At 45.5% G+C, this 23,326-nt stretch overlaps 1 protein-coding gene across 7 annotated transcripts in view; it reads right to left on the bottom strand.

Moving 5' to 3' along the window:
- STUM (stum, mechanosensory transduction mediator homolog) overlaps positions 1-23,326 on the bottom strand; it is a 49,424-nt gene that overhangs the window by 12,174 nt on the left and 13,924 nt on the right. For 4 of the 7 annotated variants that reach the window (XR_007510117.1, XM_049833652.1, XM_049833655.1 and 1 more), the window contains exon 2: positions 3,893-4,081. Coding sequence is in view for 6 of the 7 variants with exons in the window: in XM_049833652.1 (XP_049689609.1) it covers positions 3,893-4,081 (189 nt within the window). In the remaining variant the exon portion in view is untranslated. The remainder of the gene's footprint in view (positions 1-3,892; positions 4,082-23,326) is intronic. The other 3 variants (XM_049833657.1, XM_049833656.1, XM_049833651.1) reach the window with 1 other exon arrangement.

Raw genomic sequence — 23,326 nt, 5'->3', positions numbered from 1 at the left:
ATGCCCCATGCCATTGTGCTGCCAAAAGTAATTAAGTGTGACAGCAAAACTGCATTCAATTAATCCTCCTTCTGGGATATATGCTGCTAAAGGGCACCTTACAGGAGATGAGAGCTGGACAGGACCCCCTGAGGTCAGTCAGTCTCTTGCTGTGTCCCACCTTGTTCCTTACAGACGTGGGTCTACTCGCTCTCGGGGTCTTCCAGTGACAGAGAGGGCAGATCCTGCCATGCCACCTCTTCAGCATTTTGACCTTACTGGAGGGAAAATGTCTCCTGATTTCCACACAGATCTTTCCTGCTGTTATTTAAGCCTGTCTTAGGCTAAATAGCCTGCTGAACTTCTTCATTGCCTGCTGTCTCACAGTCCCCTGGACTCTCTCCAGGTTGTCCACGTGAAGTACACCCTCCAAAGCTGGACACAAGCCTCGCCGCAGCTTTACGTGTGCCGAGAAAGGCGAGGGCACCAGTTAATGTCCTACAGGCTCTGCTCCTACCTGCCTGGGAAGTGATTGTTCCCTCCACAGCAATATACTCGTGTGCAGCTTCTGACTCACTGCAGCCACCACATCCTTCTCCGAAAAACAAGTTGTTCCCTAGCGCGTATTTATGCAGTTGATTAATCCTTCCTTAGTGTCTTGGACTTGTCTCCACTGAGTAGCATTTATTCTTTTCAGACCATTTCTTCGATTTGCTTGAATCTGGATGCTGCCCTCACTGTGCCTGCCATCCTTGCAGCCGCTGGTGGTGTGGGGCTGGTAAGACCCTTCTGTCCATCATCAAGCTATGAATGAAAATACTGAACAGAGCTGGATTCAGGAAGGACCTTTCAACACACCTCCCCTTCTATCTTTCCGGTTCAGGAAAATGCATTTAGAGAACAGTTCTCAAGTGCATTTTCACCCAGGCCACGTCTCCCTGGCTTGCTGGTAGGAACGCTGTGCGAGACAGTGTCAGCGCCTGAAAGTCAGGAGGGACGGCTGACTGCCGCTGCCACTCACAAAACAAATCCCTCTGCCACGGAAGGGAATCAAGCCAGTCTGACATAACTCGCTCTGGAGAAACCCAGGTTGACTTTGTTTCTTTTTATTTTCTAAATGCATGCAAGTCATTCGTTTGATTACTTCTTCCAGGAATTGAAGTATACCTGACCAGCCTATAATTCTTCTCCTTTTCCCTTCATTAAAGACAGTATGACATCAGCCCAAAGCTCTCCCCTTGGAGCAGCCTCCCCCTTTTAATGGCTGAGAATTAGCAGTAGAAGATGAAAAACTGCAACATGCCTCCCTAACCCCCACCCAGCTCCCTACCAGCTAATACAGAGGCCGGCCTTGATCCAGGGAGCGAGGCACTCACCCCTCAGGGAAAGCCAGAGCGGTGTCGCCAAATCCCAGCTGTTTCCCACCCTTCTCCTCACTGCTAGCCCCCATCAGGTTCAACACCACCCGCTGTGCCCTGCCTCTAGCCCATCGAAATCGTATGGCACCCTCACAGGGACGCGTGGAATTGGCCATTTCAAGGCAAGGAAGACTAGAGGTGAGCAGTAGTTTCATATTTTTTTAACTGTTTCCCACCCACATGTGGATTCAAGTTGCAACGGTGTACAATTTCTGTCCAGTGCATCAAATTGTTTGCTTGTATGCAAACAAAACCCAGCCAAAGCAAACTGTTTCTTGGCAGTGTTTTTAAATTAAATGTCTTGTATTTGAAACATTGTTTCCTTTCGAAGTTTGGGTTTTGGTTTATTTTTTTTTTACATGAAAGCAAAACATGAAAAAACAAACCATTTTGGGACTGACAGAGCTGTTTTATCCAGCTGGGAGCAATTGATCACTTCTGTTCTTTGTTTTGATTGAAAAATGAGTTTGTTCTTTTATTCCGCATGAACCAGGGGCTGCTTTATTTAGCCATTATTTTCTCTGCATGGTAAGTAAACTTAAAACCCAGCAATTTAATGAGACAGCAAGAAACTGCCAAGGGCTGCAACTTGTCAGATGATACATAGCTGGTTAACATAAGACACGTTGACTCTTCTTACCCTTCCCTACTGCCACCAGAGGGGCCGGGATGAAATACTGTTGCTGGGGTCGGGGACCTCTTGGCCCGAGCATCCCCAGCACACGCTGCTCACCCACCCTCTGCCTCCCAAACTGGTGGGGTCCAGCCAGGTGCAGGGAACAGCTTTGGGGCGATATTTCCAAGCTGTATGGTTTCTCCCAGCAACCAAACTGGAAAACCAGTAAGACCCTCCTGAGCCCCAGCCCCTCTACCCAGAGGACGTACAAGAACAGGACTGTGGAGAAAAGCAAGTCACGGTTTCAGCTGTAGCTCTTTAGCTGGACAGGTGCTTTTCTGCCGCTCCCCACTGCAGAACTGGGTCCTGCCAGACAGCGAACCGTACACAGAGGCTGTCCAGCAGAGCAATGGCAGAAGAGCATATGATTATGAACACATAATTATGGGATTACACACAAATCGGGCAGGTTCTTAAAGACACGTCACAGATGTACACCAATTTACAATTTATCCTCAGAAATAGCTTGGGCTACCCCTGCTCTGCGGGTACATCTGAGAGGAAACTTGGCAGGTGGTTCGCAAGGAAAAATGAAGGGCAGCTCTGCTTTGTCCTGAGGAAAGCCTTTTGCCTTGCTTATGTTCAGGTTTTTAATATCCATCATTTGCTCTGGGTGGGGATTGCCTTTAACTCAGCCTGTAAATTGAACCTGGCTCAGAAATTAGCAGGTGGTTTGCTGAGGGGGTTTAAACTCTGGGTTTGGCAGCTGAAGATGTGCACTGTTTTCCTGCTGTTTTTTTCAGTTTCATCCATTTCATCTTTAGGCAGGTACCTGGCAATTTCCTGAGGTCTTCTCTCCTCCTCGGTCATGCAGCTACAGATGTCATCAGCAGAGATGACAAAGTGGAGCCCCTTCAAACCAAAGAGCCAAAGCTGCTGGTAAGATGTCCTCTGGGAGAAGTGCTTGCTTTGGGAACTGTCTGCCCTGCCAGCCTGAAGGATCTCAGACCTGTTTGGTTTGGGGCAATGCCCACCAGCCTCTGCCAGCCTTTGGAAAGAGAGTGGGGTCTTGCAGACGTAATCAGCACCCTGAGATGTGGGCTGCTTCTGGCTTTGGAGGCGAGGCTGTCACCTTAATTCTCTGTGATATGATACAACTTTTACACCAGTAAAAGTCTTTAGCAGAAAAAGTTACAGAGCCTGTATTCGAGATTGGCGACTGGGTGATCTAAATTATGCATGTTTAAAAAAGGTTTCCTCTCTTCTTCCCCTAATGTTTTGGAGTGTCCTTAAAGGGTGCAGGGGAGATCCTTCTAGGAGTAGCTAAACAGTCCTGCACAGCCTAAGAACTTGGTGTGAAACATGAAAAAAAGCCTTTGGGTAAATATATCCTGGGGAGGAAGGAGAGGGTCCAGGAGAGTCCCCGGGGCTCTCCTGGGGACAGCTGGCCCTGCATGCTCCCTGGGAGCAGAACCAGCCTCGCAGGGAGGTCTTGCTAACCGGAGAGATGCAGCTGGAGTCATGAGGGAGAAAGGGCTGTCTCCTTCAAACATGCACGCAGATGCGGCCAGGGCAGAAGGGACTCCAGGCAGCAGAGTTCACAGTGCTGGGGGCCTCACCCCTTCCCTCACTTTTCATTTTATAAAGGGGAAAGGAAGATCCTAACCCATGTGGTGGGATGGGAGCCTCTTCCAGATGTGTCACAGGTCCTCTCCCAACTGCCTCCCAGCATCTCCTCTGCCTACTGCATTTCTCATGGACTTGCAGAGCCCATCCTGTGGCTTTTCTTCCCTATAATGCAGTCTGATGGCTTGCAGGGTTGTTAGCTGGCACCCAGCAACATGGTCACTGAGGGGAGAAGTCGGGGAGGTGAGTGCACTGTACTTACTTGCAAGAATGACCATGTCCATCCCCCAAAATATACTCATAATCCAGCCAACCATCACGATCGCCGTCAGGATCTGAATCAGAGCAGCAGCAATGTTCAGCCAGAAGACGCAACACATGTGCCTGTCAGGGAGGTCAGTCCGGGCTCCGCACAGCACGGTAAAAGCCGATACAAAAGTTCCTAGGGAGAGAGCAGCAACAAAACACCCAGTGAAAGCCACGGCTTCGTGCCAAATTCCTTCCCTTAGACCCACTTCGCATAGCATCCCACTCCTTGTGCTCCCACTGCAGTGCTGAAAAGCTGGAAACACTTTACGGGACAAATGGAGGTACAGCCACATCTCACTCGAACATACTACTGTCTCCCATTGAATTATACCGATACATATACTTGAAAACCAGGACAGAAGAAACACTCTTTGGGTTTTGGCTCCTTTCTCCCCACCCAACAGTAACCACTTATGCACTGTTGGCAGTTTACAAGGGAGTGCTGCGTGTCTCTGGAAATACCAGTCTACCTTTTTTCTGCCTGGTGGCTCTCTCTGGGGGAGAACATTTACTACATAGAAGCTCTAAAAGGGGAAATTGCACTCAGAGTTAGAGCAGGACTGTGTCTAGAAAGCTATATGGGTCTGGCAGTCTGTCACTATTCACAAATACTGCTCTAGAAGGAGCACACACCAAAAAAAAAAAGGGTGCTAAGGTGGCACTGCATTTTTGCACAGTGCTTCCCCCCGTTGTAAGTTGTTACCTGAGAGCATGTTTGAACAAAGCAGAAGCAGCTAAACCAGGGCTGGAGCCAGGTGACCTGGCGTTGCAGCCCTTAGCTCTGTTTGAGACCAACTTACAAAACTTGTAAACACCCTTCAGGCTTCCTAAAACAATTCAGATGAAGGATCTTGTTGATGTATGAAAGTTAAAGCTGGGGAAAAAACCTACACCACAGCAGCCTTTACAAAGATTTTTCCTGAATTTACCACATTGGACAAGCCTGATCATTTATTCACAGCTGATGTCTTGGGCTCATAGTTAGCTGAAACCTACAGCTCGGGGAAGCCTTGTCTGTCCCACAATCAGTCTGCAGAAATATGCAACACAGGCAAAGAGCAGAAGAATCAGTTTCTGACCCCTATAATGTACAAGCTGTTGGCCAAGAGGTTCACTCACCTGATCTAAGTATGTATTTCAACACCTCTTATCATTATGAATTGTCTTTGTTTGTTTGTTTGTTTTTTTATATAAACACAGCATTGCTAAGGTAGGTACAAAGGTGTAATGTGGGTTGTACTGGATAATGTAGTTCTGTGAAATACTTTAATTAATGAATGCCTTGAATTAAAAATCCTGCAGCATGACGTCCAGCGGTTTGTACAGAAATTGCCCTTTTTCCTATCAGCTGATGGAAGCCTGCAAACACCCTGTAAGATGTGAATGAATGAGCTCATCTTCGATGCACGCAAGTGCCTTGTTGAACTCGGGGGAAGGAGGGAGTCCTTTGGTTTGACTGAAGACAGGGAATAAATATTCAATTTACACCCACCAGAGAGAGAGAGGAGAAGGATCTGGTTAGGAACAAAATACCATTTTGACCTGCACTGCCAGGGTGGTGGAAGAGATAATGTCTTTCATTGCTGCCTCTTCTTCAGCAGGTCACGAGGATAACAGGCTGTTAAGATGCCGAAATGCTGGGGAAGGCTGACTACAGCCTATTTTTAATCTCACCATCCTCTGCAGGCTTCAACTCCAGCATCTTCCTAACACTCCACCAGCTCCTAAAACCCCGCTCATCTTCCTGCCGCTGGCTCAATCTGATTTCATACTCCCACCCGCTCCCTTCACCGCATGCTGAAGCCGGGCACGGAGCAGCGGCAGAGTGACACCGTGGCGGAGGGGAGTGGGTGAGCGCTGCTGGGGTGGTGGGAGGCAGCCCCGTGGCAGAGCATCACGGGCAGGGAGAGGGGCTGCCTCTTCTCCCGTGGCAGAAATCCCCCCTGGGCTTCATCCTCTGACTGTTCAGCTTCCGCAGGCAGGGTTTCATCCCCTTATCCACCAAAACAAAAGGGTCTGCACAGAGGAAAAGGGGAAATAATTTTAATCCCAAAGGATGCTGTGTAAGTCTCCCCATTGCTTGTTAAAAGAAAGGCTGTCTTTTGCTCTGTGGCTTTGTCTTCCATGTTTTTTGTGTCCTCCACATGGGATTATGTGAGATCTCTGCCTTACTTCACCTACCTTTTTTTTTTCCTTTAGAGTTTCTCCAAACAGAAGGAAGCCTGGAATATTCTCCCATGCTTCCTGAAACTGTTGTCTGCAAAGGTACACCACAGCACTCTCTCAGATTAAATATGGATTGAGGCAAGATCAGAGACTGAGTGTTTACATTTTCCCATCAGGATGCAAAATCTTGCCAAATGGAAATACACGTCTCTTTTTAAAATGAAAATCTTCCCCTCTCGCCTTACCTTTAACTCTTCCAAGATGTGTTACAAAAAAGGTTGTAAATGAGTAATAATTCTTAAGCTACAGCTTCAAATCCTTCCAGTGAAGCTTTTAAGATTTTTACATCATTAGAGTGAGGTGCTGAATTAGCTAATTAATCCCCTAAACACCACAGTGACTAAGCTAATGTCTAGCCCCATTCAGAAAGGAATAAAGCAAACAAAGCAGTTAAGTGTCCGTCTCTGGACAGGGAACTGATACAGAAACTAGGATTAAAATCTCATGAACCTTGGCTTCTGATTCCCTCTCCAGGCCACCTTCCTACTCAGAGGAGCCAATTCATTTTCCAATGCCAGTGCATTTTCTTTATTAATTATGATTAGCTGATCTTTGGGAGGTTGTTGGCATTTTTAAATGCAAGACTTGAGACATGCCAGCAGACATAAGACGGAAGTATTTTTCCTCTAGTCCACATATGCTTTAAAATGTGAAACAGAAGAAAAAGTCTTAAATGCATTCGCCAAGGTAGATGTTTTCCCCTTAAGAAGCCATCGTAGTTACACATTGCCGAATATGGAAGCATTTGCATCTGGAAGCAGAGAGGTGGAGAGGAGGAGGAAGGCAAGCAAGCTGTATCTGCTGATACTGCCTGGCTGCATCAGAGCTGGGGCACTGAACCATTTCCCTTCCTGACCAAGCACTTGAATACCTATAGCCTAGAAATCATAAACTCAGTATGCAAGCTGCAGCTGGGATGATGTGGCCAAATAAATCACCTGTCCAAAAAGGTCTCAGGCTGTGAGCGTAACCAGCAGATGCAAACTGCTAACTTTGCCAGCAGATGTAAACTAAAAGCCCCTACAGCTATGCCAGCATAACGTAAGTAAATTATTTCAAGCATTTCTTATATCTTCCCAAAGAAAAAATACCCAAAATGCATTCAAATCTGGGATTATTCTAAATCGTGAATTAATACGGCCTCTTTGGGGACAGAGGAGACGTGGTGGAGAGATGTCCCACACTACCTAGCAAGTCTGTCTCTTCAGCCTCATGGTGCATCAGGGCCCATTGCAATCACCTGGCCGAGCCATACACCCCACCTGGCACCCGGGGCCAGCAGGTACCAGGGACTGGGCGGAGGGATGGGTGGGAGCTGAGGTTTGCCCTTCTGGAGCAGCTGGGGAGCAGAGGGTGAAGGCACCGTGTTCAGCGAGGCTGGGAGGCGATGGGAAGCCGAACTTGCTCTTTCAACTCATCTCATCTCACTTGGGGCAGTGTCAGCCAGCCGGGACACTGTGTGCCATTTTCAGCAAGGGAAGAAAGCCTCTGGGAGCCTGTGTTTGCTTTTGCTGTCAGCAGAATTGGGGTATTTTTAGATTACACCAGTAAACATGGAAGGCTTTTTGTTTTCAACAGTTTAACCCACTGAACACAAAGGGGATGTGTTATCTGTAGGACAAAACTGTAAAGGGAGAGACAAAGGAGGGACTTTTGCCCTTTTTCTCCTCTCGGGTCCATTGTCACCCAGGATAAAGTCCCCTCTCCAGTGTATGCGGGTACCCTGGCAGCCATGGCCTTCCCAAAAGAATCACCTACCGGTTCCTGGCCTCACAGAGTACACCGAATTAGTATGAGAGAGGAATACTTTGGGTTTTTTCTCTTGGAGGAGAAACTCACACGCTGGAGAGAGCTCTTCTGGTTTACTACTATTTGGGTCACTCATCCGGGGTGGAGGAAAACACGAGGTCAAGCCCATGGCCTGTCCTGAGTACAGTCTCCTCTGTGCTATCCGAGTACAGCAGTGACTATGTTACGGAATATCTTAAGCTGCATGAGGGAAGTTTTTCTCTCCTGTTTTTGCAAGAAAGCCTGTCCTAGGCATTTCTGCAGGAGCTTCAGCCAGACATAGAGCTTGGCATATTTCACATGAAGGACCTGGCTATGAGAAAACTTCTGATGGCACCTTCCCAGAAACATCAGAAGTGGGAGCCTGGTTGGAGCCAGGGTGCAAACCAGAGCAAGACAAGACACTGATGGCCACAGCGTAAGTGTAAGTAATTTCAGCATACAGATAACTTGTTAGTGGGCTTCCCACTGACTACCAGATATGTGAAACTTCACAACAGAAAGCATCTCTGCTGCAAGAAAATCACATCCGATGAGCTGCCCTGTTACAGGTGGAGGAACAGCAGAAACCCAAATTATTGCAGTCGTGGTCCCTACACTACAAAAGCCTGGTGCTAGGGAGGGGCTGGGAAACACCCCTTCTTCTTCCCACAAGCCTGGAGGTCATTTAAGTTGTTCCCCTATAACACTGGGAGTAAATGAGGTGGTGGGATGGTGCCTCCTTTCCTGCTCTCAAGAGGGAAAACATGGAACCATGTCATGATGCTGGAGCACAGCTGCAGGTAAGCACAAGTGAAGATGGGAAGGAGAGGGGAATGAAGTCTGAGGTGTCTGTAGGAGCAAGGAAGGCTGTTGGATCGATGGTGGGAGATGTAGTTAATGTGTGTGTTTTGTGGGGATGAGATGTACCTGTATAGCTGTATTGTATCAGGGGAGTGCTCTGTGTGGGGACACGTCTGATGTGCCTTTGAATTTTTTAAGTAAAATGATTATTAGCTGTCATTAAACAGTGTTGGCAGGTATATGAGGCAGATGTTGTGGATGTGCTGAAAATTCATGAGATGTGCTGGCTCCTGCTTGCGTGAGTCAGAAAAACTGTGCGAGAAGGGTAATAAGGATTGCACTTTTTTGCTCAGTATTACAGTGAATGTGGTATCCATTGGTTAAGACATCCTTGGGTCCTAAGTCTCCTGAATTTGTTTTTATACTCTAGTTTGAACTGTAAGGAGTTGTTTTGGTTGTGGAGGTCTTTCATCCTTGGTATCAATCCACATGCTAAGCTGTAGCCCTTTGGATTATGATGAGGGAAAGAGAACTACTAAAACTTGCCCAAGAAAGGGCTATAGCAGCATCTGCTGATGCCGAAAACCTTTCCCCACTGCTTATGAGGGTAGAGATGGGCTACACAATAAAATGAAATTGCAAAGCATTAACATTCAGGTTGACTATCTGCTGAAGTTTTCTAAAGCAGAGAATTGTTTGTGTCTTTGCTTGAGAAAACAGACACAAGGTAAAGCCCCCTGGAAGCGTTCTGGCCAGCACAAGTCCTTACCAGTGTCCCCAGTTTCCCCCTCGCTGGAACTCAATAGGGCTTAGGCCATATCAGAGAGAACCTGCCAGTCTAAGTGTATCACCTAAACTCTCTGAGATGAGAGCATTCTCTCCAAGCTTACTGCAGGTGTCTGAACAGAAAAGGCTGGTCCAGAAGAGCACTTGATATACCTGTGTGTGAGCTACCGTGGATCTCGTGGGCAGGGGTCATGCAGCAAATCTCTCTGGTTCGCAGCAAAAGCGGAGGTGCAGAGGCTGGAGGGTGTCCTCCTGAGGAAGCAAACCATTCTCAAGTGCCTGGGCCTGGCTTCATGGCCAGATGTGCTCCTTTGTCAGGAGGCATATTCCCACCTGGTTTCCTCAGAGGCACTCGAAGCAAGCAACGGAAGACTCCAACCCGCTCACCATTCAGGCCCCTCTGAAAGTAGGTGCACACAGCTACGGCTGCACTCCTGGAGCACAGCACCCAGCTGAAGTGTCTGTGACCACCTCGCACCAAGCAGCTTGGGACCGCTGAAGAATTTGTGTTGCTGGTTGGGGGCCAGTGCTTAGTCCGGGTACAGAGGCTGTTATTTACACAGCAATTCTTCACCTGTTAGTGGGTGCTGGACTTGTTTCTCTTGAAATATAAAGAACATAGAGATGGTAAGACTGCAACACAATGCTGCAGCATCAGCAAGGTTTAGGTGTCCCACCCAGGAGAACATGCAATCTGAGTGTCAGTGGCATCCTTCCTCTTGTAGTTCATTTCGGCTATGGAAGTAAGCCAGGACTCGGTGCAATTACCTGGTTTTCTTCTAGAAATAATGGTGCTTTAGACCAACATCTTAAAAGCTTGGGGTTTAGGCTAAAGTTTAATTAAATAGCCATTGGCAAGCTTTCTTCCCTTTCCAGTATCCGTACAGACTAAAGCCTACCCCTGCCAAATACAGTGCAAGGGGGCTAGGGCGGATAGATGGCTTAGTTTGAGGGGGAAGAAAAGCAGGAGCAGTGGACAGCTTAGAAAACAGGAGGCTTGCTTAGTCCCAGGCAGCACCTCTTGGAATTGAAAATCTGAATCCCATGTGCACAGGCCAGGCATAACAAGTGCTGCTGCAAGGGGGGAACATCAATGATTTGCAGACCCCTGGCAGCAAAGTGGTTGCCTGCAAATGCAGGTCTCGGGGACAGCAGTGTGGGCAGGACCTGGGCAAGAACAGTGGGAACTGAAGGGAAGGAGAGGGAGAAGAGAAAGGGAAGGAGGAGAGAGTGGAGGCAGCAAAAGTGACAGAACCTACATGTTGCCATGGAGAGTAGCTCATTAATTTTCCTCTGTGGCCTGCTATTAAAAATGCTTTGTTTAGCTTCTGCCAGCACGTTGTTTTTATTTTCCCCTTCCATATCGGAAGGACGTTCAAAGTGAATTCTGGCTCTGTCCGGTCCTTTTGGCCTCACTATGGACAAAAATATACAGTCGCTTGACAAGTAAGAGCTGGCGCTTGCAATTCTCGTCTCCACAGGATTTGTTCCAACTCCGAAGCCTGCAGAAGGCAGGCTGTATATAGGATTAGCTTCCTGGTTTCCCTACATACATGAAAAATGTCCAGCATGTCCCAAAGCATTCTACGTCCATGACTGATCACAACTGCTTCAGTACATTGCTGTAGCTCCAGCACTGAGCTCTGCATCTGTTTGTTATTAGTAGGTTTGTGTCGTGTGGTCAGAACAGACTTGACAGTGTTTATGTAGCATCTACAGCAGACAGCCCACGTGCAAGTAAGATAGCACTGCCTTTGCACCAAAAATGAGATTTGTTTCATATTTAATGCCGTAGAAAAAGTTAACTCTTCTGAAAATGCAGAGTTTTTTAACACTACCTTCAAAACTTGACGGCAACAAACTTTCACAGACTTCCAAGGCTACAAATACACAGAGAAATCTAAATTATATGGGGGGGGGGGGGGCTGCATGAAGGTGAAGTGACTTACTAAAGCTTTAATTATATGTGGAGCCATCGGCATTATTTTTACTCTGCAGCACCGCAATGTTTTGAACACTTAAAAGCAGCCACCCATAAATAGTGAGATTGCAGTACAGCTTGTTCCACTGCCAGACATTCCACAATCCTTGGGTGAAGTTTTCCAATCCGGTCCTGTGGTTTAATTCTGTTGACTTAATGCTTAAAATTAAGGGTGTGCTTGAAGTATTTGAGATTGGAGAATTTCTGCTGAATGGCGATGCAGGGCCCCACTGCATAATCCACAGTGGTGGAGCAGACCTCAGACTTCTGCCAGGACTTGCTGTTGCTGAATTATTTTTGCAAGGTGTGCCTGCCTGACTCCCAAACTAATTTTTTCCCCTCTTGTATAAAAGATGTGGTCCCAGAACTGCCACTGACATTTTGTATTGTGCTTTATAATAGCATGAACCACTGGCAAGGACTTGTAATTTCCCAGAAGTAAAGGGGGGGAAGGAATATTGCTACACAGAAACCTAGACATAGAAAATGGGAAGGGTGCACTGAACAATACCTACCATCTACAGTCACAGAAAATTAATTGCTTAAGATAAGCCCATCTACACCAGAAGTATCGTATTTTGCCATGCTTCCGAGATAATGTGCCACAAGGAGAAATTCTTTGCCGCTTATCACAGTATCTTAGCTGACATTCAGGTCAACTCTCTGAACACAACAGCAATCTGTTGCTTGTTTCCAGCTTCTTCCTGATGCAATGCTGGTAACTCCTTAACAGACATCTTCCTCCCCAACCTGTTCTGGCTCCTGTTTGGATCACTTGAGAATCCCTAGCTGTCCAAGTAGCACTGTAGTTGTTCACTACACCTGTCCTCCTGACTGTGGTGGTATAGAGAGATGCTTTGCTGAATGTAAATAAGTCATCCTTTGGGCACAGCGAGCAGTCTAGCAGCTTGAGCTCTGCATAGACTAATCTGGCTTGCTTCTTGCCCACAGCTAGATCGGCTTGGTTAAAGCTAATACAGTTCCCCAGTAGTACTCTGCAGTTTGTAAGGTAGATGTTTGCTATAAAGCAGACCGCAGGCTGTCTGCACATTACAGACAGGGAACAAAGAGCCAGGGAAGCTAAATGACACATCCCTTGTTCTGCTGCTAGCCAGGAGCACCACTATGAAAAGACCCGAGACGCTGGAGCCTTGCATCTGTTCAATGCTTACTTTTTTTTCTTTGCTAATGGAATAAGGAGAGAATTTTAATTAATTTGCGTTCTTATTAAGGATGACAGCATTGAGAGAAATAATGTAATTGGCTTCCAATGATAACAACAAACATAAGAAAGAACAAAAGGTATGACCACCGTTTACAGCATAGGGCACTTTGCTATAAGCTCATCTGCCATAAGTGGATGCATTCCTGCTGCTCTGTAACTTTATCAGCAACTTAAAAGCTCTGTTTCATGGAAACAGCTCTACCTGATGGTTTCTCTCTGCTGTCTCCTGCCATGCAGAACTTTCTGTATTTGTACTGTCTACTAGTAAACCAGGTGCTTTTTCCACCTTAGGCTCCCCTCTCCTCCCACAAGCTACCCAGGAACACCAGCTTGGGTGCTTTGCCATGGCTTTCCTAGTCCCAGGCTGCTCTGTACCCACCCGCTGCAGGAGCTTGCGATCCAAGTGGCAGAGGAACCAAGGAGACAGAAACAACCTTCCACTAAAATAGCTCTTCTTTTTAAGACTATGATCCTAATTCAAAATTCTCAAGTACCTCCAGAAATCAATTTTCTGTTTTCTTGATGTACATCCAGAAACAAACTTTGAGCCATTCCATTTTATGCTATTGATACTGAAATAATTTGGATGTGGCTTTTCATCCACGCTTTACAAACCTGGAAGCTTCAAGAGCAGAATGTCTGGAGAAAACCCCTCCTTGTTTCAGAGTGGCCAGGAAACCACCTGTAAGGAAAGATTTTTGGCTTTCTGATACCTCCAGTTCCTAAAGGCCCCTAGAAATAAGAGCTGCCTAATGGTGGAAAAACAATGAGGAAAAGGCTATGGATTCTCAAGAGCTTTCAGAAAGGTTCTTGCCAATTATACATTGATGAACTGAAGTTTACTCTTAATTGTCTGTGCCAGGGAAAGCTCACTCTTGTGCGCAGAGCAGGAGGCGTGCATGCATGATCCTCCAGCCTCAACTTCCACACTACTGCAAGGGCGCTCAGAATGGCATTCGGTATTTTACTGGGTGAAGCCAGATCAAATGCTTCCTTGTTTTCCTGCCTCTGCCCTCCCACAGGTTAATTAAGTGCCATCAGTGCCCATCTCAGGGTGCTCTAATTCAGCAGAAGGCGAGCAGCAGGCTAAGGGCAGCGTGAGGGTCTCTCTCTTGCCCTGTCTGTCTGCATCCAGCCAAGCAGCCACAGTTCAAGGTGAGGTATGCAGCTGCACTGCTTCCTCGTCCGTCTTTCTGATCACTGCCTTGTAACAAATTTAGCCCTTTGAAGCTACCTTACAGCATTTGCTCTGCTCGTGGAAGGATAGATTAACTAATTCTAAGATTCACTGAGCAGTGAATCTGAGCTTGCTGCGATACCCTGGAGTCCTTAACTGTGAAGACAAATCATGTTAATTAGAGACTACCAAGACACAAGACAGAATTAATCTTATTAGAAAGTTAGATGGGGATGCAGAGCAATTAGAGGTTTTGCTACAGATCAAGACAGCCAACATGGAAGTGTAATAAAGTGCGCCAGCCTCCAAAATTACCCCGAAGTACAAGCTATCTTTTAAGTAGTGTAGGAATGTAAAACAAAACTGTGACATAAATGTTCAGAGATCTGCAGTGATATGTGTGCAGAAGACTAACAAAAAGACCTTTTTTTAATCCAGAAAACTCAGTGCATGCATTTTATTAGCCAAAGTGTCTCAAGCAGGGACTTAAAAGGGACATGATAGTTGCACTCTGTAGCCCAGAGGTGTGCTGTGGCACCCCGGAGTCTGGAATATGATTTGGGAGACCAGAATTCAGTCCTGGCTTTACAGCCGCTTGCTAAATAATTCTGAAGCTGTAACTTTATTCTTGTTGTGCTGGAGTAACATTATTAAGGTGTTAACACCACTACTTTCAAGCGTCTTTTCTATTGTCCCTCTTTTCTATCCTCCTTGTCCCAGGATATTTACCATCTTTCATGCAGCTGACATGACAGGCCTATATCCCTGATGTTCTGTTCAACGCTAACGTAAGTCAAAGAGCGACCAGGTCTTGCTTTTAAAGGACAGTTTTCACAAAAGCACTATTCTTAGATGAAAGGTAAAGCACTTTACCTACTAAAGCCACTGCAAAGTTACTGTTTTACTCACGTACATAACATCTGAAATATGTAGGAGATGATGCTTTACACTCTTAAGTTTGGCTTTGGTACCTTCAGGTGATTCAGACAGATAACAAACAAAAATCGTATTTCTTGATAGTTTACCTAATGGAGAATATAAAGCTGTCTTATTCTATTCAGCAAAACCATAGGGAACATTTTCTGCAGCTTAACTCGTATCCATTTTAACTTGAATTTCCCACACTAGCATCCCTGAACAGCAGATTCAAACATGACCGATTCTGTAGAAGAGCAGTGTGGGATGAGGAGGACAAGGATACACAGAGAGCTGGGCTGCAACCAACCCACGCTCTCTTTGGTGAGGAAGGTGGGCGCTGTCATTGTGGAGGTGAAACACATAGCCAGAGTGAGCCTTTACACATGACCTGTTGTCTACACTCTTTCCCTTATGGGGAAGACGGGGAGAAGATCTGGAGTCTTCCAGAGCCTTTTTGGCTCCCCATGGAAAAAACCCAAGCAGACCAAGAAAAGCAACTCTTTGTTGGCAGGGGAGAAACGAGCTGTGGTACCTTATGCCTGACATCACCCCAGTGGAGGCTCCATAAATAGAGCAGGCTGGGGTGACCCATGACTTTACAGATTCTGTGAATATGAGCATCGGCCAAGACAAACTAATTCAGCCCAGCTAGCATAGCTTTCTGAAAGGAAGATTTCTTATTTGGGTGGAGAAAATGCGGATATTATGGAGGCTACTGAACTGAATCGGCATCAGCAGCTGTCCTGGGATATTGTGGTCAAGGACCTGAGCAACCTGCTCTAGTTTAACGAACTTGGAGGAAGGACAAGATGACCTCCCGAAGTCTCTTCTAGCCTCAGCTATTCTGTGATATGTCAGTAACTTTAACTACTCTGTGCAAGGCTTAGCTGATCTATCTCAGGTTTTTTTCCCAGAGCTGTGTCCTTCTGCCACTACACAACTAACAGCTCTTGAACATAGGGCTCTTCACGATTTGTCAATTTATTTTTTAAGAGGTGTTCTGGTTCTTAAACATCAGGTGCAATTACTCTCATAGCAATCAGTACACCTGAGCAGAAAGCAAGTTTGTGAGTTGCTGACCATGCCAAAACAGGTGAACTTCAAGTCAACAGCCCCCCTCACTTTGACACTGCCCCCCTGAGCGCATGCATGCGCCTGTCAAACAGCTCAGCCAGCCTCTGAGGGGAGCTGCCTTTATACCAGGGGGAAATAGCACTTTCTATAGAAAAGAGCTATCAACTTGGACAAAATCATCATTCCTGCAGGGTAGTCCTGTTGTATTGTCTGAAAGCAAAGCCAAGGGAAACACACAGCTTATCTGAGCAGGTCAGAAACATAGGCAAATACTGAGTCCCATTGAGGAGCTGGGTTATCCACAAAGTGTTAATGCCACTTGGCCAGCCAAGACGTGTCCAGCAAGGCCTGGGCCTCTGCACAGCCATGTAAGTGAGCTTGTGGGATTTTACGTGTGGCCTATTCATCGGAATGCCTCCTGCACTCCTCCATCTCTAGGAGTTCTTGCATTCCCAGTTTGCAGGAAATAGCATCCAATTTACACTTATTTCCATTACAGGACAGATTTTCCCTTTACCAAACAATTTCCAATATCTGCCATCTAGTTACTGGTCAGCATTAGATAAAAATGCATATGCATTTGTTTGTAGATATCACAAAGAACTGAGTTCCCAACATCACAATATAGCACGTAATTATTCTGAGTGAAATATGAATAGTAATACCTCTACTATACAATGATTCAAAGACACCATTCTTCAGGAGTTAGAGGAGACATATGTGAAGTGAGATGTACCAGGGAAAGTGTTATACAAGGAGAAACTGGAAATTATTATAGCTTCACCTTGTCCCTTGTTCTTTTTTACAATTCTCATGTTGAATGAGTTACAATAAGGTTAGGGACGACGGTAAAATCATACAACTCCCCCACACAAGACTGCTGGGAGTACTTATCTAAATGTTAAAGGGTGCAGCTGAGATGAGATTCAGACTTCTAAATGTCTGTTCCTGCCTTACCAAGAAGCCATCAGACTGGGGGCAGGGGACCAAGCCTGACAGCTGACACTGACATTGCAACACAAGACTTCACAACCTAACCAAAGATGTTGCTTCTCTGCTTCTGTATGTCCTCCAGTTTGACAAACTGGAATTCACTATGGTCAGTTCTTGCCCAGTTTTCCATGGTGTTTCCTAAACAGGGCTGGGTTTTGGGGGGTACCAGTCACGAAGACAAAAGGGAATCCACATTTGCTACTTGTGTGCCAGCCAAGGCCAGGACCTCCTTGTGGTAGGCAGTGTATGAACCACAGAAGATTCTCCCTGTCCCAAAGAGCTCATACTGTAGTTCTTGAATATCCCCAAAACTACTCCTGCCGTATCTTCTCAGGAACTGGTGCTACATACTATCTCTCTCAAGAGCCTGTGGGGCTCTGGAGCAGCTCAAAAAGCTCCATAACCTCCAACGCACTGAGGACCATCACTTGTACCTTGCATGGCTCCCCTGGTTCAGGACTCCAAAGCAAGCAGTAAGGAAGGCAAAGGCACACATCTCCTTGGAAAGAAGGGGTGGGCATAGAGGAAAAACACTTCTTGAAAGGGCAAGCTTAGCTGAGGGACCATCCATCTAGCCTTTATTCATGCCTGTGTTGGTGTTCTTTTCCTACTGCCAAAAAATACATCTATATTGGGCCCAGATTCATCTCTGACATAAATCCATTGACTGCCACAGAGTTACACCGGGGATTAATTTGGCTCATCAGGCCTAACCTGATCTTGGCAGAAACTCAGAAGTGCAAATAGCAGAAAGAGAATTCTTTCAAATAATAGTAACAGGCCATGGCAAACATTATACGCCTGCTGCTCTGTGTGAGGCTGATGAATTAAATCCAAATGGGAACTTGAACAGGGCTAACATAAAAATGCATCCCTGCAATTTGAGCAGAATTAGAAATTGTAGAAAATCGATCCTATATGCATACACACACTTTCCTAACTTTTTAGCAAGTCTGTTGTGCTGTATGAGGAACAGGCTCTTCCCCATACATCCATACAGCAGCCGGTGTTGCTCTCCTTGCTCCCTAGCTGAGCAGGACCGTGGTGCCCAGTGATCCAGGCAGGGTCTCCAGGCTCACCTTGTGCCCAGAAGCTGTACAGCTGGCAGACTAGTTATCCAGCTCCTGTGTGTGGATGCTTTCCACTCTTAAGACTTTACTTTTGGAGCTGATGAACATCTGTTGCTGTTAGCATTTATATACCCTGCAACATAAAACCCCTACACTTGAATTAAGGACCTGTTGTACTTCCTGTGTGACACAAGGTAACTTGTTGCAACAATTTATTTCTGTAATTAACAAATGTCCCCATCCATGTTAGGAATTTACAGAGGTTAAATCAGTTAATCACTGATTTTTTTTTAATACTCCTTTTTTAAGACTAATGAATAGGTCAGATGCTTTTCTGACACGTAGATATCTGCAGTTCTAACCACCAAAATGACAAAAAGCTATACTTTCTCCTGCCCAAAGTCAATGAGTGGTGGCAGAAAGCAAGCTGTTCACTAACAAACAGTGGTGAGTCCATGCTTTCCCCCCACTCCCGTAAAGCACAGGCTACTGTGTGCTCTCTGAAAGAGTGGACCATTGATACACTGCTATATACCACGATGTTCTCTTCCTACTTAGGAATTCCTTACTCTTCTATGCTAATCACTATAGGTGCCTAAAGTGTGTTTCTACAGTCATTAGAGCTTCCTACACTTAAGCATTAAATAACCCCATATTTCTAGCTAAAAAAAATAATTTTTCTTCCATTTTAGTGATAAAAATGTAGCATTTTTTTCTTCCCTCACATTTTACAAAATTTCTAGTACAGTATTGTACAAAAGCAACAATTTGACACATTAGAGCTATTCTGCTATCTTTTATTGTGCCTGCAATGAAAAAAAAGCATGTATTTTTAGCTGACTATGCTACACAGAACAATCTGATAGCAGAAGCCTGTTATTGTCATTCAAAGGAACATTTGTTTAACCAGATGCAGTCATGAAAAATTACCTTAAATTTTACAATTAGTATTTGCTAGAGAAAAATGTCTGTTCCATGCAAAATCCAAAGATGTTAATGCATTAGGACCACGTCACAAAGCAGCTGCATCTTATTAAACTCTCCTTGGAGACAGATTGGAACAGGACCACCGATACTCTGGGACATCAGAGGCATCCACAGCAAACCACATGTCTCTATCTCAGATCCTAGGGCAATTAGGACAGTGCAATAATCGAAGCAGAAGGGCCTACTGTGGGATGTCAACTCCTTAATGATTACACTGTGCTTTACAAATGGAACCACTGTCCCATGGCAGCTGCTTGCAGGGAAAGGCAATGGCAGGTTGGCACACAGGACAGCGGGAGAGAAGGAAAGTTTAGGTTCAAGAACCACAGATTGAACTCCTTAATGAGAAGTTCCTAAGGGCCATGCAGACTTGACTTAGTTCTCACCCAGAAAGTACTCCTCATGTAGAAAAGGAATTTCTGCACACAGTAAAAGTGCTGGGTGCTTTTGTCTGAGCTGAGCTAAATCAGAATCATGAGTGGGCCTGGGGTGTAGATGGAGCAAACTAGCCTAAATGCATGATTCATGAAGGATCACTAAGCACAAGAGGTCAGGGCTGGGGAGCTCCCCTGGCAGTTCCTACTGTATTCCCCTGCAAGAAACTAGAGGCAGCCAGGACTCTTTAGAAATCTTTACATTTGCCTTTGCAACTTGCTCTGTGTCTTCTCAACCATTGCAGAAGATCCAAGTGTCCTGGGCCCAACACCCAGATCACCCTGCCGTTTCTAGAAAGAGCCTCAAAACCAAACTGTTCCTGCAGAGGTAGAACAAATATTGCTGCTTAAGCCCCCCAGTAACTCTGTCTCTGCTCTTGCAGGGAACTGGGCAAACATGACCAGCTGTCAGGATTGTGTTTAGTCTTTTGGCTGAATGTTTGGAAACTGGGATGATGCTTTGCACAAAGCCCACCATGCCTTACCTGAGAGATGGTATGGGTGGCAGCAGAATGTTTCAAGCCAACGCATGTGCTAGTAGCTATGGGTCACGTGGAACTAGCTCTTCTTTTTGCCCATTTGACAGAAAGCAAGACCAGATTTGGGGTGGGATGAGAGTGGGAAGAGGACTGGACAGAGTAAAACAGCGTGATCAGTTCCCCTCACTACTAATTGAACTAATACCAGTCAAAATACACATAGAAGAAAGGTCAGTCAAAGGCTACTGCAATACAGGGATGCAATTACAACTTGTGGGTTAGAAAGTCCCTAAATCACAGAATACCTTAAGGAAGAAAGGATTATCAGGAGAAGGTGCTGGCACATTTGCTGACACACTGGCTGGCTGTACAAAGCAGGCCCTGTCTGGTGCTGTGGGAAAGTTCAAGCTCATCACTGCTAGATGAGTGGCAAATCATACAAGACAGGCATAGTTTGCACCATTCACGGAATCCATGTGAAAAATCAAATTTCTAGATCTGGGATTAAGACAATACAAGCCTATGGGAGAAGTGCTTTTTATTTTCCAGTGAAGATTAACAGCTGAGCCAAACTGCTCAGCAGGGAGGGAACACGAACATAGTTCTTATCCTTCTCAAACGTCTGGCCCTAAACTACTTATAACCCTTCAATATTTTTTTAACATATACAAATAACTCTGCATATATTTCTCTACCTATCTAGTTTTGAACATACTGCCACTTCTCTCCTAATGTCCATACTGACCAAAAGAAGCACTTCATCTAGCTCTCTTTATCTTAGCATTTCGTAAGTACTAGTGATACCCCAGTGCATGTCTCTAAATATGCATGTTAGCATTCTCTTCCTTCTGTTGCAGAACAAAAGAAGGAAGGCAGAGAAGCTAAAGCATGGACTTTTGAAAACACTGAGGTACCTAATTCCCACTGAAATCAAGGAATTCCAGGCTAAGTCATGCCTGAGGCCGTAGTGAAAGAGCTGTCAGGTTCCTCAGTCAAATTCTGGCTTTCCTAGATTAGCCTCACTGCCCTCCAAGGCTTTTGGCTATAATGAAAGTGAAACATACAGACCGGCATTATGAGTATGTACCAGAAAATGAGGATACTACAGGATATTAAAGAATGTTAGTCTGAAAAGTCTCTTTCCTGTGCTGTCATAGTTCGCATTTCTTCCTGTTAAGCAGTGCTAATGATATGTGCTGGGGGGTTTTTTATGACTTGAGGAAAGCAGAACTTGTCCAACAGCATACTACCAAGTGCTTATGCTGTACAACTATGTGAGGACTTACAGGCTGAAGAGAATCAGCTGCCAGGCAATTAATCTCTTTTTAGTATAGGTTATAAGCCCATATCAGACTCAACAGATGGGAACATGTATCTGTGCCACAGCAGATTCAGTGCAGAGTCTTACCAAAGATTTCCTAAGCTTAAACTTAGCTTACTTTAACCATGGCTTTGCACTGAGTTACCAGTAGATGTTCTCCTCTGCCATCTCTTGATGTGAGGTGGTGTAATCTCCAGCTAGAGCATGGAACAGACACTGTTACTTCAGCTGTAACTGCTTGAGCTGCCACAAACAAGTTTCTGATGGAGTTGTCAATACCCCAGAAGTCAGAAGAAGAGTAAGAAGGGAAACCTTTCTATGTTAGTCATCACAACCAGAGATTACTGCCAGGCATCATCCTGGTTGGCTGGGGTGAAGCAAGGAGAGGTGATAGCCAGTTCTCAAGATGCATCCAAGTTCACCTGTCAGCCCCATTAGTATATATAGCAGCTCTCAATGCTACTGACATGGAGCATGCAAGGACCTCTTCCCTTCTCTCTATCCCATAGATAATGCATAAAGGAAAGGACATGTGAATATCCAGCACGTCCTTCAAGGAAGGGATCTAAATATCACTGCGAGCAGTGTAGCGAGAACATGTGCTCAGGGTGTTCCACAGTCAGCAAAGCTAACAAGATTTTAGGTGGTACCAGAGGAGGGACGCTATGGAAGAGGTTATAATGGCATTACAGAAATCAGTGATGTGCTGTGGCAAGTTGACCTTGGCTGGCTGCCAGACACCCACCCAGCCGCTCTCTCACTCCCCTCCTCCTCCACAGGACAGTGGGAGAAAATAAGATGAAAAAGTTTGTGGGTCAAGATAAAGGCACTTACCAATTACAGCCAAAGGCAAAACAGACTGGACTTGGGGAAAATCAATTTATCGCCAATTAAAATAGGTTTGGATAGTGAGAAACAGGCAAATTAAAACACTACCCTCCTCCTCCTTATTTCCCCCCCTGCCCCCAGGTGCAACTTCATTCTTTCATTCCTCATTCTTCTAGCTCTGCCCCATTCCAAGCAGTGCAGGAAGGATGGGGAATGGGGGGTGGGGGGGGGGGGAGGTGCTGTGGAGTTCACAGCAGTTCCTCTCTGACACTCCTTCCTCCTGAGGCTTTTCCCCTGGTCTGGTGTCGATCATTCCACAGGCTGCAGTCCTTTGGGACAAATCTTCTCTAGCATGGACCCTCCAAAAGCTGCAGTTCCTGTCAGGAGTACCTGTTCCAGCATGGGCTCTCCATGCATGTCTTTCAGCTGTTCTCACAGACATGTCCCCCTTCCTTGCAGCACTATGCTGCTAAAACCTTGCTACCAACACCCAATACACAGTTTGGAAAAGAGCTAGCAAAGAGCTACAGGGAATGGCAATGATAGTAATTACAGAAATTAAAAGTTTTTATGTTGAGGACTCATGAGAAAAACAGGAGGTCTCAGCTTCAAAAATACACAAATTACATGAGACATGGTAGATGTATACGCATTAGGAAACGGCATGGAGGTCAGACCTACTTATGAGTTCTTGTAAGGACAAGACGAGATCCAGAAAGATGTGTGGGCAATGCATGATGTATTTTGAAACTCTTAAAGCAAATGCCTTATTTTGCAAACCAGTTAATGGGTAGCTTTCATCTGACCTAACTTCAGATATCTGCAAGGGAGGTGTCTCACTCTGAGCCAGTTACCCTTTGCAGTCAAAAAAAAAAAAAAAAAAAAAAAAGAAAAGAAAAAGGAGACGGAGGCCCCCAGAGGTGTGATTCACTTAACCTATTTTAGAGATGAGTCACACGCTGGTAGTGCCTAATTCCTCCCCACAGATTATAACAGCAACCAACTCAGATGCACAGGTAGATGAATCCCATCTAATATGCCCAATAAAAAGAACATTTGCCATTTAGCAGAATTATTTTGACTAAATACTACTAATAAAAATTATCTCCTGCTTTGGTGTATTAGCTAGCTAATCAACTCCTTTAGGAGGAGCTTTTGCTACAGGCAGGTTATTGCATTCAACTCTGTTCATTACAGATCTTCCTCTGAAACATCTAGTACTGGATACAGTATGAGGTACAACAGAGCAAGGACTGTGTTCTGCAGGACTCCTATGCCCTCAGTATAGAATACAGCCATGTTATTATA

Source organism: Accipiter gentilis, chromosome 30 (genome assembly GCF_929443795.1).
Source record: "Accipiter gentilis chromosome 30, bAccGen1.1, whole genome shotgun sequence".
Lineage (NCBI taxonomy): Eukaryota > Metazoa > Chordata > Aves > Accipitriformes > Accipitridae > Astur > Astur gentilis.
The sequence above is the reverse complement of the archived record's forward strand: the minus strand, read 5'-3'. Positions and strand labels throughout refer to the sequence as shown.